This window comes from Dasypus novemcinctus, chromosome 9 (assembly GCF_030445035.2).
Source record: "Dasypus novemcinctus isolate mDasNov1 chromosome 9, mDasNov1.1.hap2, whole genome shotgun sequence".
Classification (NCBI taxonomy): Eukaryota; Metazoa; Chordata; class Mammalia; order Cingulata; family Dasypodidae; genus Dasypus; species Dasypus novemcinctus.
Window position 1 is genome coordinate 91,770,465 of NC_080681.1, and position 16,593 is coordinate 91,787,057.

The following is a 16,593-nucleotide window of genomic DNA, read 5'->3' on the forward strand; positions in this document are numbered from 1 at the left end:
AAGCCAGCTAGTATGATCGGGAATCAATAGATGGATCTGGAACCTGGCTAAGAGTCCACGTGGACATCAATAACCCCAAGATGGCTGCTGGAATACCCCCTACATTTAAAACAAGATTTCCTTTGGAAGACAGGAGAAGCCCCGGATATTCCCCAAGGACTTCAGTATTGTCAAACTCTCTTGTGCATTCAAGCCAGGCTCAAATACCCTGAATGGTGCCTCTTCATTTGAGTTATTGGCTAGGTTGGTCACTGACCCCTAAAACAATGAAAATACTACATCTCTGAACATGCTCCTGAAGTGAAAGAAGAGTATGTTGCAGTTTCAGACTCCTGCAACAGCTGGCAATGGCTCAATATGGCCAGATGTACAATGTACATTGTCTCCAGACTGGCTGTTTCATAGTGCCAAAGGGTGCTATGTACCAGGCTGGTACAAGACTGGAGCCTACTCTCCTAGCTTCTCTCTAGGGTCACTGGTGCTGCCACATGCTGGCTGTGTGAAAGGCATACCAAGTGGAGCAATGATTACCACAGTACTCTGAGTAGAACCTAAACACAATTGGCATTATGGTCTGCTCCCATGCAGAGATAACATATATGGTATTGCAAACCAGGAGCTTAGATCTATTAACTGCAGCTCAAAGAGGAACTTATGCATTGATTAGTATTAAATACTGTACCTATATGCCTGATGATTATGATATCTTTTCTATTCTAGATCATGCAGAGAGATATTGAACATATTAAAAGTCCTGGTAAACTTAATTCATTTTCTAAATAGTTAATGAATGTGCCTATAAGATAAAAGAATGGGTCTCTTAAGTACTGTCTTTATTTTGTTTGCCATTTGCCTGTCTTGTTATTTCCTATACTGTCTTTGTGAGTTTATGTCTAGGGCAGTGCTTCTCTTCATACCTCTCCTAGCTGTCCTAAGCATAACCACTGCTATGAGAACTGGGATTGGCAGTTTATACCCAAACCCAGCAGGTCTACCACAATCTCTCCCTAGAGTTAACCAACAGCATAAAAGAACTCAAGAAAGAATGCTGTTTCCCATCAACTTTGGGAGGATGCAGCCTCTGAAGGCACCTGGCCTTTCTCACTCCTGTGATCCTGTTTGTTATAGCTGGCCCCCTTTTGGGCCTGCTTACCACCATCTTTTTTATCCTTATAAGTGGGGACATGTATCTTCAAAATTCTAACTAAGCTTATTTCTTACAGAATCAATGCCTTATTAGTCATGTGGGGATTCATCCAGTTCCAACCAGTGTCAGACCTGTCTTTCCTTGACCTCAACAGAAGAGCCAGAGAGATTTACACCCTGCCAGGCAGGGACTACTGCCCTAACCAGCAGGAAGTAAGTACAAAAGAATGACCATCACGCCTCAATACCCCCTTAACAATAAGGGCATGAACTCTCTGAGGGGGAGTTGAGGCTGGTTAGTACAAGGAAATGAGGAGAAAATGAGCACAAAATGGCCAACAGACAATATGACCATAACACCCTGCTGAGACCATGACCCTGACCTTGAGATCCCAGTTAACTCTTTCCAGGACCTTCTCTTAGTCCTGGATATTCCAAACACTCCTCACCATTGATCCCCACTATTGGTGGGGTAGCCGATAGCAGCTGGAGCCCCTCCCCTCAGCATTAGGAAGGGGAGGAATAATGAATAGTTTAAAAGGTAGCCACATTAGCCAGAGCTTGCTCTCTCTGCCTAGAGGAGCCAACACCAAATCTCCAGGAGTATTTCTGTCTTTCTCTCTTCTTTCCCCCATTTCCCGATAAATTCTTCTTACTGGCCTAAGAGCACTGGCATGTTCTTAAATTCTTTCATGCAACATAGCCAAGAACCTGCAGGATCCAACACTTCCCAGCTTCAGAAGGACTTCTCTTTAAGTTTGAGAGAAATGAACGTTTGTTTTCTTCTCTATCTCCTCTGCTAGACTGTAAGCTCCTAAAAGGCATATACACTGTTTTTTCTTGTTTTCTTTTCTTTGAACACTTTTTTTTTTTTTGGTCTATTTTCATGTCACTATTCAAATAAAGTCTATTTACCCCACAAGATCAGAGGTTAGTTAATTTTTCCCATAAAGGGCCAGATAGTAAATATTTTAGACTTTGTGGGACATGCAGTCTCTGTGGCAACTCTGCAGTTGTAGTGCAAAGCAGCCATAGACAATACATGAATGGGTATGGCTGTGTGCCAATCAAACTTTATTCACAAAAACAGGCAGCAGGTAGGATTTGCCCCATGGGCCAAAGTTTGTGGACTCCTGCCCTAAACTATAATATTCTACATGGGAGTATAAATTATGTTTGCTTTGCCTACCATGAAACTATGAGTGTTAAGATCGTCTGCCTGGCATATGCCTGGTGTTCAATAAATATTTGTTTTTGTTGAATTCTAGGACCTTAGACAGGTGCTGACAGAAACGAGCTCTTTAATATACATTTACAGAAGTGAGCCAAAATTAAAAGGAAGTACTATTTTACACTGTGGGTCATAAAATTCAGATGAATCTATGAATGGCAGTTCAACATAGGTTATTTAAAAACAAGCATACTTGATCCATCAACCATGTGGGTCTAAGCCCCCTCTCAATATAGAGGTGGAGTGGACATCACAATCCCAAGGTCCACAGAAAGGAGGAATAAAATATGGATTAGAGTGGACTTACTGGTATTCTACTATAGAACTTTTGTGACTAGTAATGGATGAAACTGTAGTATTGATCTGGAGAAAGTGGCCACGGTAGTTGCTGAGGGCAGGGAGAGGGAAGAAGAGATGTGATGTGGGGGCATTTTCAGGACTTGGAGTTCTCCTAAATGATATTGCAGGGACAGATGCCAGACATTATAAATCCTGCCAATACCCACTGAATGGACTGGGGGAGTGAAAACTACAATGTAAACTATAATCCATGCAGTGCAGCCGTGCTCCAAAATATATTCACCAAATGCAGTGAATGTGCCACATGATGAAAGAGGTTGTTGATGTGGGAAGAGAGGGTGGGGTGGGGTGTGGGGTATGTGGGAACCTTCTATATTTTTTAATGTAACATTTTTTGTGATCTATGTATCTTCAAAAAAAACGAAAAAAATAAAATTCTCAAAAAAACAAAAACAGAAACAAAAAAAAACAAACAAGAATGTTTGGGGAATGTCCCCCTGACTTTTTGATGCTTTCATGTCAGGAAGAAAAATTTTATCCTTCCATGAACTGTACCTAGGTACAGTTGATATTTGACTCAACTAATAATAATCAATATATCTATTAGCAATAAGTAAGTCTAGAGATAAAACTAGGGCAGGACAACCAGGATTTTGACTCTGGTCACTGAAATGTAGTAAATGCTAAAAATTTAAAATAGTGATATCAAGACTGTGTAATTTAAAACTTTTTATATATACAGGTTGACAGCAGACACACCAGCAGCAGGAAAAAGTTAAAGATGGAAGTTCCCAGATAGCTCACATGGTTAAACCCAGCTGTAGACCCTGTCATGAATTATAAAGTTGAGGGATTTTCTTTGTTTATCCCCAGGGCCAAATGAGACCCTTCGATAAATGATGTGCCCATGCAAATTACCTTAAGGCTTTCTTCCTGAAGTAAGCTATTATGTTGCTTTAAATCCAAGTTCTTTCCTCGCTCATATCGAAGTTCTTTTTCAGCTGAGCTGCACAGAGTCTGGAGCCGGTGCAAATTCTGGCGAAGTTGTTGGAATTCCTCTTGCTGCTGGTATTTTAATTTTCCTCCAGATGATGGATACTAAAGCAAAGATATTTTAAGGGAAATATGATTTAAAAGAATGTTGGTAAAACACAGGCTCAAGCTGTCAAAAACAAAATTGTCAGAATATGATTATTCACATGTAAATTTATTTTAGTTTTAGTTTACAAATCAGGCTTTTTCATTTATAGCTAGTTGGTACAAGTCCATATAATTTAAATCCTTTTAGAGTGAAAATATCAGGGAAACTGTGTGAACTAAAGCAGTTAATCACAATCAATTTTTTCTTCCATATCCACGAAAGAGAACAGAAGGAAGGACAATTTTAGAGTAAAACATGCATTAATTGGGGAGTCCAAAAAGTCAATATGTAAAGAAGTAGTATGTGAATGTGTGTGTGCTGGCAAAACAAAAGAGAATATTGTGCTCCAGAGTGTGATGGAGTTGGACTCAGATGTGACCTCTCTATACATGCCTCTTCTGTCACTTTTACTGAACCTGTGGTTGGTGCTGGGGTTGGTGTATGCTCAGGAGACTTGAATCTCTGGACTGTTCATGTGCCAACTGGGCCTTGAACCTCAGTAGAGTTGCAACACTTATTCTCCGGTTCATTGGACTTACCCAGATCAGCTAACAGGGAAGTGAGGAGGGTCAACCACCACACCAGGGAACTGAGAGAGTCTACAACTGCAAGCAGGAGAATCCCATCCATCAGCCATGTGGTGTCCCCTGCTCCCACCCTGCCTTTCGCTTCCTTACACTTTGCCCGCCTGTTCCTCGTAACCTCCCTGTATTATGGCCCTTCTCAGCAGCAGTTTGTGCTGCTGCCTCCCTCTGCCCCTCCTCCCAGCCACTGTTATCTTCCCCTTCCCAGCCGATCGCTGTTCTCCCCGCCTCATTTCAACCGCCCTCATCCCGTATCCGCCCCGGCACAACCTCGGAAACAACCCCCTCTGCCATCAATGGCTTACGTCATAAACCGCAGGTCCGCCCTTGCCTCTGCAGCCAATCCTCAGCTGCCCCGCGGACATGCCCCTCCCACAACCTCCCCGCCTCCATGACACTATAAAACCCCATGTACTTCCCGAATAAAATCAGACCTGCGCATAGACCTCGTCTCCGTGGTTTTTCCTCCATCGAACCGCGCGTCCCCACCAAGCCTTGAGCCGCCCGCTGCTGCCCCGGTCAGGCCGTGGCGTAGGCCCGATCCCCGGCAGCGACTCGCCTGCAGTGACCCGCCTGCAGTGCCGCAGCGGAGGCCAACAATGTGGGATCTAAGTCCCCTCTCAATTTAGGTGGAGTGGACATCACCATCCCAGGGTCCTCAGGATGGAGGAATAAAATATGGATTAGAGTAGACTTACTGGTATTCTTCTATAGAATTATTGTGACTCTAGCGATGGAAGAAACTGTATCATTGATGTGGAGGCAGTGGCCATGGGAGTTTCTGGGGGCAGGAAGAGGGAAAAAGAGGTGGGATATGGGGGCATTTTAGGGACTTGGAGTTGTCCTGAATGATAATGCAGGGACAGAATGGACTGGGAGGGAGTGTAAACTACAATGTAAACTATAATCCATGCTGTGTAGCAGTGCTCCAAAATGTATTCATCAAATGTCATGAATGTGTCACACTGATGAAAGAGGTTGTTGATGTGGGAGAAGTGTGTGTGGGGGGTAGAGTGGGGAATATAGGAACCTTTTACATTTTTTAATGTAACATTTTGTGGATCTATGTCTCTTAAAAAAAATAAATAAAAGATAAAAAAAAAAAGAGAGAACTTAAGTGCATCGCCTTCCTTATTACTTTCCTTTTTACTTCCTGAGGATTCTCCTCCAGTTACCACTCAACTACACACTCCAGTCACTCAACTACAAACCCCTCTTTAGCTAAGGAGAAATAATTTGGATTTTCTACAAAATTATAGGCACACACAGGTATGCCAAGTAGACTTAAAAAATCCAATCTTATCCAATTGAACAGATAACATATCCACAGAGTTTCCTTAGTTCTGGTCCAGTATTTTTCTTGTCCATGATTTTCTCAGAAGCCCATGTAACTATTCTAGTACTACTTTGATTCTGTTCTTGAAGAAACAGAATTTCCCATGTCCTGTCAGCCCTTTATTTCCTATACTGCTTTAATCAGAAAGTCAATCTAAATCCAATAAGATCCCTAGAGAAAACTCTTTAAGGGATTATAATATAATTCTCAAGAACCCTAGCTTTGGAATTGGATGCAGCTGGGTTTTGATCTTGAGTCTATAGTTACTAATTGGGTGATCTTGGAAAAGTTAGTCTTTCTTCATTTCTGTTTCCTCATCTTAAAATGGGGCTGGTAATGATAACTGCAGAATGGAGTGAAGGGTAGGCAAGATAACTCATGTAAACACTTAGCATGATAATCTAGCACATAGTAAGCACTCAATAATGTTACCCATTTCTGCTGCAGCTACCTAATATTCCTTTAACCACCTTCTTTCATCTGAAAACAAAGGTTCACATGAAGCCTGAGCCCCCCTGATCATCATTCTAGCTTCTTATTTGGCTATTATACAGCAATTTTAAACAATAATCCATGCAGCCCATGTAGCCATTTAACATACCCGAACAGAGAAATACAAAAGAATCATCCCAATATATCAATAGGGAAAACACATGGACTATTTTAGCCTGTTTGAAGGGAAAAACTATACTGATAGTTATATTTTTCTATACGTTTCAGTCAAATCACTTTGCCAGAGTAAAATTGTAAGCTTTTTCTCAAGACAAGCAATTGTCAAAGAAGCTACCAGCCAGCCAATCAAGTGGCTAAGATAAAGAGTCTCTACTTTTCCTTACCATGTAAATCACTCCTTTGGTAAAAAGTTATTGCAGAAGTATAAAAATATAATTCAGGCTACTAGGAACAATGTAAGAGCATAAAGTAAGCACTTAGGAGTCCTTGTTGATCAATCAACAAATTAATTAAGCCAATTACCCTGAGTCTCAGTTTACTCATATGCAAATTATGGGCAAATGGCCAGATAGTTCTAAGGTCTCTTCCATCCCAAGGAATTTTTAACACTAAAAATTAAATATGAACCAAGCTTATATACTGGTTCCAAAGGTAAGATCACTCCTGTTGTGGAAATAGGGTAAAGACTACTGGTTTCAAATATTCTCATCTGGTAAATGTGGATATAATGAAAATCTGGTGCCATTACATATGCATATCATCAAAGTAAATCCACTTGTTATGACTCCATACTTATCAAACATCCTTCAGATTTTGATGTCTTTCTAGGCTCTCTACAAGGGAAAATGTACTGTTCATATAAATATATACATATGACATTTATAATTAATTTTTACAGAAGAATAACTAATAGGCCTCTTGATTTTACTCAATGGTCTTGTAAATTTGTTTAGTGTGAGTTTATCCCTAAGACACAGACCTATTCTAGACAGGCTAATATACCAACTTTTTAAACCTGAGGGCCAAAACCTGAGTAAATTGACCAAGATAATCTATGGCACACTAGGAGAGCTTTAGGGAGCCAGCCTGCCAGCCATCCTCAGACACCAGCTTGACATGAGGACTATAGGTTTTCTTTGAATTTCTCAGGAAAGGGGAAAAAATGATATAACAATTAAAATGCAAAGCTCTGGAGTAGAGAGACTTAAGTTCCCCCATTTCCTCAATGTGTCATTCTGGGCAAATTACATAACTTCTTTAAAGCCTGTTTCCTCACCTAAAAAGTGGCAGCAATAATAGTCCTGCCTCATTGAATTGTTTAATACATGCAGGGTGTTTGTACATACCGTGCTGAGAGCATAGTAAATTGCAGGGACAGATGCAGGACATTATATATCCTGCCATAACTCACTGAATGGACTGGGAGAGTGTAAACTATAATGTTAGCTATAATCCATGCTGTGCAGCAGTGCTCCAAATTGTATTCATCAAATGCAATGAATTTACCACACTAAGGAAAGAAGTTGTTGATGTGGGATGATTGGGGGGTGTGGGGAATGGGAACCTCATATTTTTTTAATGTAACATTTTGTGTGATCTATGTATTTTTTTAAAAAAAGATAAATAAAAATATGTAACTATATAAATGAAAAATAAATTCTATTAATACAAAATCTATAAAAAATAAAAATATTAGAAAAAGTGTGAAGCTAGATTATGTCTATAAATCTAAGATAATTAATGCTGTCTCTGGGTTGTTTCAAGAATGTTTGAAGGGGAGTAGATGTAGTTCAATCCTGGTACCTTCTAAAAACAAAGAAAACAAACGAAAAAATCAACTCTCACTGAGGAGTGGAAGTAGCTCAGTGGTTGAGCACCTGCTTCCCATGTATGAGGTCCTGGGTTCAATCCCTGGTACTTCCTAAAAAAATTTTTTTTGGGGAGGGGAGTGGATATAGCCCAGTAGTATGAGTGCCTGCTTTCCATGTACAAGGTCCCAGGTTCAATCCCTAGCACCTCATTTAAAAAAAAAATTTTTTTTTAGAAAGTAGTATCTAGAATCTAGCTATTTGGAATACTATTGGATAACAGAAATGAAGCCCACAAACACCATCAGCAGCCATGAATGATGTCACAAAATACATATGAGCAATACATAACTTACTCACAAAAGATGTTCTCATAGTTCTTTTTCTAAGCATTTATTATTTATAAGCATTCTTTAAAGCATGGTATCAGGTCTCAGCCTGTAGCTGCTTAAATTTGTACATTATGAGATTAAGAAGATTCAGCACATATGGATAGTAGCTGTATACTAAATACTATAACGTGATAACCAGTATGAAAAACAAAAAAAATACATACAAACACATATACCATATACAAACACTGAAACACAGAGTAATCTGTAGCCACCAATGGGTCAAAAAGCCCTACTTAGAGAGAGGTTCTGAAGTTATCAGTGTACCGCACACTCCAGAAAAATTCTGTCTAAAATGTATTTTTTTCTTGCCTGCTTAAAGGATTGATGAAATAACGTGTGCAAAAAAAGTCCTTTGACAAATGTAAAGTTCAAAAATACAAATATATTACTTTTTTCCCATGAAGCCAATATTTGTCTTGTTAATTGCTGTATATGCCTTAGCACAGGACTGCCACATCATAGGTATGCAATTAATATTGGTTGAATAAACAAATAACAGCAATTCAAGGTTCTTTCATTAATTCAGGGTTATGATTATGGAAAACAATTACTGAACTGTGCTAGAATTCAGTGAAACTCTAAGAGGTCACATAATATATAGGACTATTTGCCCCCTCTACAATGTGGCTACTCCCTCTTCTTCCCCTTATACTTTTTCTTTATTTAATATTTTCCATGTCATTCCTCAGTATTAAGAAATGCTTCTTCAAAAAATGGGAAAAGGTAAATAAAGAAAAATTGATAAATTATCCAGGGTATTACGTCTCATACTTAAAAAGTACAGTATAAAGATCTTTTTGAACTCTAAATGTGAACACTATCTTGAGCCTCTGCTTAAATCCCCCTAAAATGACCCAATGTCCAATAAAGGGACTATGTAGGAGTTTTTTATGATAAACTCTTTTTGGATATTTAATGTCATACTACCCTTCGTTCTGAACAAACAGTTTTCTTTTAAATGTTTATTTGAATATCCTTTCTGGAATATATTTTCCTTGTTTATTGTGACTTGACTAGTTTTCAACTGTATATCTGAATTTCTTTTCAAATAACTTTTTGTTTTCCTTTTCTGTTACTCTTCCTCTTTTATTTCTAAATGTATACTTAAATCATTTTTCAAATGTGTATCATCAACCTTTTGGAGTTTGTTTACTTATGTGTAAAAGGCCTCCCTCTTCTGTGGGTCTCTAAAAGATGTAGGTGGGAGATCTTGGATTGCTTGAGAGAGAACTGAGAGGTGGTTGCTAGCCACTCCCTTCATTTCTCCTGCAGGCAGATCTCTAGTAAATAGCAAAAGCATACTTATAATAATACCAAGTCTTTGGTCATTTCCCCCCTAAAACAAAGCACTTCGTACATTTAAGCTACATCCCAAGAATAGAAAATGTGGTACGTATGCTGCCATTCCCTACTGCATCTGCACATGGCAGACATTGACAATCACATTTTTTTCTGCTGAGCTTAGCTGGAACTTAAGAATCATTTATAAATAATAAAGTGATGGGCTTAATTTCTATTTTAGTTGCTATTTTATTACATTTCAGGTCATGCTTATATTAGAGATATTAAATTTGTGCTTATATCCACAGTTGATCACAGCAAATGGATCCAGTCTGAGCATTTGTTTAAGCACCTACCTGGGCACTACTGTCATCTGAACTATCCCCAGAACTCTGAGACTGGAGGAGACTCTGATTCATGTGGCTCAGCTCTTCTCTAAGCCTCACAACTTCCTCAGGCTTCATGGTTAACTGGTATTCTTCATCTTTCATGGCTTGATTCTGTTGTGAATACTCCTCCTTCTGCCCTTCTCTTGGTATAGTGCCCTCCTTTACTGACTCCTCTGGAGTTTCCTTCTGCTTACTTTCTCCTAATTCTGGACTTGGTGCAAATATAACAATAAAAAACTATCAAAATGCTCATTATAGTGGCAGACTATGGAGAAAAAGTCCACAAGTCACGAAAGTACGGCAAGTGAGAATTTCAACTTGAATTCTATAGCAGAATAGTTATTGTTATAAATAAATTAAAAAACAAACAAACAAATGAGTCATATTTTTTACTTGCATTCAGAGGGATGACCTATCACAGATTTTTGTCTACACCCAAACAACAAGTTTAAATACTTTTTAACTTTTCAACATTTAATTATGGCATGGGGCAGATACAGCTTTAAAAGATAAAAAAAAAAAAGATTTACTCAAACCCTAGGCACTTTAGCAAATACTGGGGCTACAATAGGACATAATACCTGCCCTAAGGAGTTTATAGTTTAGTGGGAATAAAGATACATAGATAAATGTTCGGATTAAATTAGTAGTAAGTAATCTGAGACCTGATAAATTAGTAGGCACAAGTTAGACAAATGTTTAGGTAGGGTGTGTGTATATGTGTTGGGGCAAGGAAAGGGGAGGGATTGGTATAGAGGAGAACTGGGGGAAAGGAGGTGTTTTAAGGATGACAGAATTAATAACATATAAAATCCAAAGGCAAAAGAGAGAATGTGCTTTAGAAAGATTATTTGGTGGTAAAATCAGCTGCAATATTGTGGTAATCCATGTAACAAATAAATAAAACAGTGACTAGAACTAGATTAATGGAAATGGAAAGAAGTAATGCATTTTAGAAATATTTAAAAGGTTAAATTGATAAGATTTGCCATATACTGCATGTGGCAGGGGAGGGAGAAGAAGGAATCAAGGACGACACTTGAATTTCTAAATAGGGAAGTAGATGGTAGACCATTACCAAGATTGAAGAATGAAGATGGAGATGGAGAGATGCCAGTGGTGAAGACACAGATGTGGCACAATGTGAGCAGAAACCTTGGGAGTGGATAAAATGACCCAGGGAAAAGGCATAAAGAGAGAAGATCAGTCTCTCTTTAGGATCAGAAGTCTGAAGAACTTGTAAGGTACAAGCAGAGAAATGGGAACCTACAGAGAAAGCTGAAGTCAGACAGGAAGGAGGAAACCAGGAGGCTCTGAATGAAAGAAGCCAAGGGGAGGGAATGCACCTTCAATGGTTAGAGAGGGTGAGTAAAAAGTGGATTGGATATAAAAACACCAATTTCATTTTTATTCCTTTAATTTTAAATCTGTTTCGGGTACCTTGGAGCCTAGAATAGCATGGTATACTTCACAAATTATAATTGGTGCTCTAATCATTCAAGTAGGCAATTTGACAGAACAGATCACAAACCATAAAACTGTTCACACCCTTTGACTGAATAATTGCATACCAATTAATTTACTGCAATAAAATAATTCATAAGATGAAAAAAACTGAATCTACAATAATGTTCATAACCATGTTATTTAAAATACTGACTAAATAGAAAACAGGGAAATGGCTAAAAGAATTAAAGAAAAATGACTTGAAAATAAATGATAAAGACTATTCAGCAAAATGCAAAACTATTTATCAAACCAAATAAAATGGTGGAACATAAAGCAAGTATGTGTGTGTATACACATGTACATACATTATAGAAAATGTGTATGTATAGATCTATAGATACACAGATAGAAAAAACTGGAAGAAAACTGGGAGAAAATTTGTGTCTAAAGAGGCTTTTCCCTTTTAAAATTTCTTGAACAAAGTATAAAAAGAATTAAATATTTTGTTTGAACTCAGCAGTCTTTAAAAGATAATACCGGGGAAGTGGACTTGGCCCAATGTATAGGGCGTCCACCTACCACATGGGAGGTCCACAGTTCAAACCTCGGGCCTCCTTGACTCGTGTGGAGCTGGCCCATGCACAGTGCTGATGCGTGCAAGGAGTGCCGTGCCATGCAGGGGTGTCCCCTGAGTAGGGGAGCCCCAACGCGCAAGGAGTGCACCCCGTAAGGAGAGCCGCCCAGTGCAAAAGAAAGTGCAGCCTGCCCAAGAATGGCACTGCACACATGGCAAGCTGACACAACAAGATGACGCAACAAAAAGAAACACAGATTCCCGGTGCCCCTGATAAGGATAGAAGCGGTCACAGAAGAACACACAGCGAATGGACACAGAGAGCAGACGGGGGGGGGGGGGGGGTGGAGAGGAGAGAAATAAATAAAAAATAAATCTTTAAAAAAAGAAAGGTAATACCAAAAAAAAAAAAAAAAAAAAAAGGTAACACATTCCAACAATACAAAACAGCATGAGATAAAGAGTAAAATGCTTGAAAAATAAATTTTTCAGGGGAGAGGATGTGGCTCAGGTGGTTGGGGACCTTCCTCCCAAGTGGGAGGTCCCCAGTTGTGTTCCCAGTGCCTTCTAGAGAGGATGAAGCCAACACAGCAAGGAAACAGATGAGGGAGCCATCTCAGGGAGGGAAATTTAAAAAAAAGTTTTTTTAACGTAACAATGAATTGTTCCTTCCTCCATAAATCCTTTTCCCTTTCTTATGCCCAGTGGAGGCTATAATTTAATATACTTGAAGACTGGAAAAATGTAAACATATACCTCATATTTTTAAAAATGGAAAAACTGACTTCTGCTTCTAGGAAAATAGAGTTGACATACTTTTTCCTATTTCTCCCACCAAGTATAATAAAAAATCTAGACATTATGTATAAAACAGACAGAAAACTCTGAAAGATGAAGAGAAGAAGGTAGACAGGCTACAGAACTCAGGACCTAATCAATACATAACAGTGAGTTCCCTGGATTTTCTTTTCATCTCACATATTTCAGAGTTGGAGATGAAAAAGCTGGCAGCCCAGAAACACCAACAGACACAGATTAAAAACCAAAAACCATAAAACCAATAAAAGCCTCCTCTTTCTAGCTACAGCTTAGCAATATATAGCCTAGCAAGATAGAAATTTTTAAATAATCATTGCTGTACTCCAGCAAAATGCCACAGAAAAAGTTGTATCTCCAACCCCTCACTTACTGGGCTGTAATCAGGTGCCCTCAAGGGAAGTGGACTTGGTTCAACGGATAGAGTATCCATCTACCACATGGGAGACCCAGGGCCTCCTGACCTATGTGGTGAGCTGGCCTATGCACAGTGCTGTTGCGTATAAGGAGTATCCTGCCACACAGGGGTGTCCCATGCGCAAGGAGAGCTGCCCTGTGCGAAAAAAGAACAGCCTGCCCAGGAGTGGCACTGCACACATGGAGAGCTGATGCAAGATGACGCAACAAGAAGAGACACAGATTCTTAGTGCCGCTGACAAGAATGCAAGTGAATACACACAGCAAATGGATACAGAGAGTAGACAATGGGAAGGGGTGGAAGGGGGAAGAGGAGAGAAAAAAAATTAACAATGATGTGGCTTTAAATGTATGTAGAGAAAATATTTAAAACAATTATATTATAAATTGGGGAGGGTAAAGGGACATAAAGGGAGGTATGTTTTCTACACTTAACTTGAACTGGAAAAATGGTAACATTGGTAGACTACATTAAGATATAATACTACACACACACACAATGTCACCACTGAAAAAGCTATAGAAACAGATGCACTAAAAAATACAATTGAGAGTTTCTGGGAAAAATGACAGAGTAGGAATTCCAGGACCCATTACTCTTCCAAAATAATTTTGTGGACAGGCAGAAACTGTCTGAAACAACTGTTATGGGGCCCCAGAGGCCAGGGGAGCACTGTACAATATCCAGGGAACAGCAGAACAAAAAGAATGAGAAGCTCTGGTAAAACACTCTAACAAACTTCTTCTGTAGTGGTGAACAGTGCCCATCCCACACCCTTGAGGAGGGCCACATGGGACCAGTCCCTGTCTGGCTGCTGTGGACAAAGAGGGATGTGGAAGCCCTCCTCCCCAAGAACAGAGCAGAGCATCCCAAAGGACTGATCATGGTTTCTGATAGGCCAGATTGCAGGTCCTGGTTCTCAACTGCTGTTTCAACTTGCCTTGGAAAGAGACTGCTGGGGTCATTGTTTAAACCCTGCCTCTGACATGAGCATAAGTGTTAAAAAACACTGCCTCTTTAGGGATGTGGGGAGCAGTTGACTGACGAATGTCATTTACTGGGCAGGCCAGAAAAGCACAGCTTCAGGGAGCCAAGAAAAAGTGTTTTTTGGTATCTTTCCTGACCCATTTTCCAGGGCCGTTTGAAACTGGTCTGTGCTCACAAGGTGGGTCCCTGCCTGAGAAATACTGACTTTGGCTGAGAAATAGTGACTTGGGAAAGTCCTCCTCTGGGAGGTGGCCTTCCTCCCAGAATTTGCCCTCCAAACAAAGGAGCTAGAGGCAAGGAAATAAAACTTAAAAAAAATTATAGAGGTAAACTGAAAACAAACAGATCAAGATTCCCAGAAAAGGAACAGATAAAAGGAAGCTTTCTCCTGGGGGTGAAACAATTACACAAACAGAAGCAATATTAAATATTGTACTGCATACTAATGACAAGATTCAGATACAGAAAAATTGAATAAATCTGAGCACTTAAACATGGGTTTAGAAAAAGTTGAAAAGTTAAAGAAGAGCCTTAACACAAAGCAAATCTAGAATAAAACCCTAGGCAAGAAAGTAAAACTGACCTTCAGAGTAAACTCATCAAGATAATCAGATGCCTAGACATCAGCAAAAAATTACAAGCCATACTATTAATAAGAAACAGGAAGATATAGCCCAGTCAAGGGAACAAATTAAAAAGTCAGAGGAGACATGTAATTTGAAACAACTATTCAAAGTTGTTCAAATGAATCTCCTAAATCAACTCAAGAAGATGAAGGAAAATATGACTAAAGAGATAAAGGACATTAAAATGACACTGGGTGATCATAGAGAAGAATTTAAAAGCGAAGAAAACCATAACAAAACTTATGGGAATTAAAGGTGCAGTAAAAGAGGTCAAAAATACACTAGAGGCACACACAGCAGATTTGAAGAGGCAGAATAAAGAATCAGTGAACTAGAAGATTAAGACTTTTGAAATATTACAGACAAAAGAACAAAGGAAAAAATTCAGCAGTGTCTTAAGGAAGTGAATAACTGTATGAAGCACATAAGCATACATATCATGGGTGACTCAGAAGGAGCAGAGAAGGGAAAAGGGGCAGAAGGAATATCTGAGGAAATAATGGCTGAAAACTTCCCAATTCTTATTCAAGACATAAATATACAGGTCCAAGAAGAACAACGTACTCCAAATGGAAAAAATCCAAAATGACTTACTCTGAGGTCATAATCAAAATGTCAAAAGCCAAAGAGAGAATCCCAAATCTACTGAGGGAGATGGATGTACATGTTCAGGAAGCACAATGCACCCCAAACACCATAAAGCCCAACAAACCTACCCCAAGACATATACTTGTCAAATTATTCAATGCTCAAGACAAAGAGAAAAGAGAACCATCACATACAAGGGAGGCTCCATAAGATTAAGTGCTGATTTCTCATCTGAAACCATGGAGGCAAGAAGGCAGTGGTATGATATAGTCAAGGTACTAAAAGAAAAAAATTTCCAACCAAGAATACTCTACCCAGCTAAACTAGCATTCAAAAATGATGGAGAGTTCAAAATATTTACAGATAAACAGAAATTGAAAGAGTATGCCAACAAGAACCCTGCCCTTCAAAAAATACTAAAGGGAGTTCTGCAGGAAGAAAGAAAAAAACAGGAGAGGCAGAGTTGGAGGAGAGCATAAGAGCAACAAAAACAAAAACAAAAAGAGAAGGAAAAAAACAAACAAAATATGACGAACACAAGTCCAAACAAAAGATGGCTAACATAAATAATTCCTTGAAAGTAATAACACTGAATGTCAATGGATTAAACTTGCCTAAAAGATTCAGACTGGAAGATTGGATAAGGAAATATGACCCACCTATATGCTGTCTACAAGAAACACATCTTAGATGCAGGGATTCAAGGAGGTTGAAAGTGAATGGCTGGAAAACAATCTTACAAGCAAACAATAACCAAAAAAAGGCAGGAGTAGCTATAGTAATATCAGACAAAATAGACTTTAAATGTGAAACAATTGTGAGAGACAAATATGGATACTACAAATTCGTGAAAGGGATAATCTCTCAAGAAGAACGAGCAATCATAAATATTTATGCTCCTAACAAGGGTGCCTCCAAATACGTGAGGCAAACACTGGAAAAACTAAGTGAAAGAATAGATGCCTCTACAATTATAGTGGGAGACTTTAATACACCACTATCAACTTTGGACAGAACAACTCAAAAGAGAATCAATAAAGAAACAGAAACTTTGAACAGTGAATTAGAGGA

General features: G+C 39.0%; 1 protein-coding gene across 6 annotated transcripts in view; it reads right to left on the reverse strand.

Annotated features, from left to right (window-relative positions):
• CCDC30 (coiled-coil domain containing 30) overlaps positions 1-16,593 on the reverse strand; it is a 283,097-nt gene that overhangs the window by 89,641 nt on the left and 176,863 nt on the right. For 3 of the 6 annotated variants that reach the window (XM_071217504.1, XM_058303775.2, XM_058303776.2), the window contains 2 exons: positions 10,032-10,275; positions 3,596-3,775 (listed from right to left, as the gene is read on the reverse strand). In XM_071217504.1, the coding sequence (XP_071073605.1) occupies positions 3,596-3,775; positions 10,032-10,275 (424 nt within the window). The remainder of the gene's footprint in view (positions 1-3,595; positions 3,776-10,031; positions 10,276-16,593) is intronic. The other 3 variants (XM_058303777.2, XM_058303779.2, XM_058303778.2) reach the window with 1 other exon arrangement.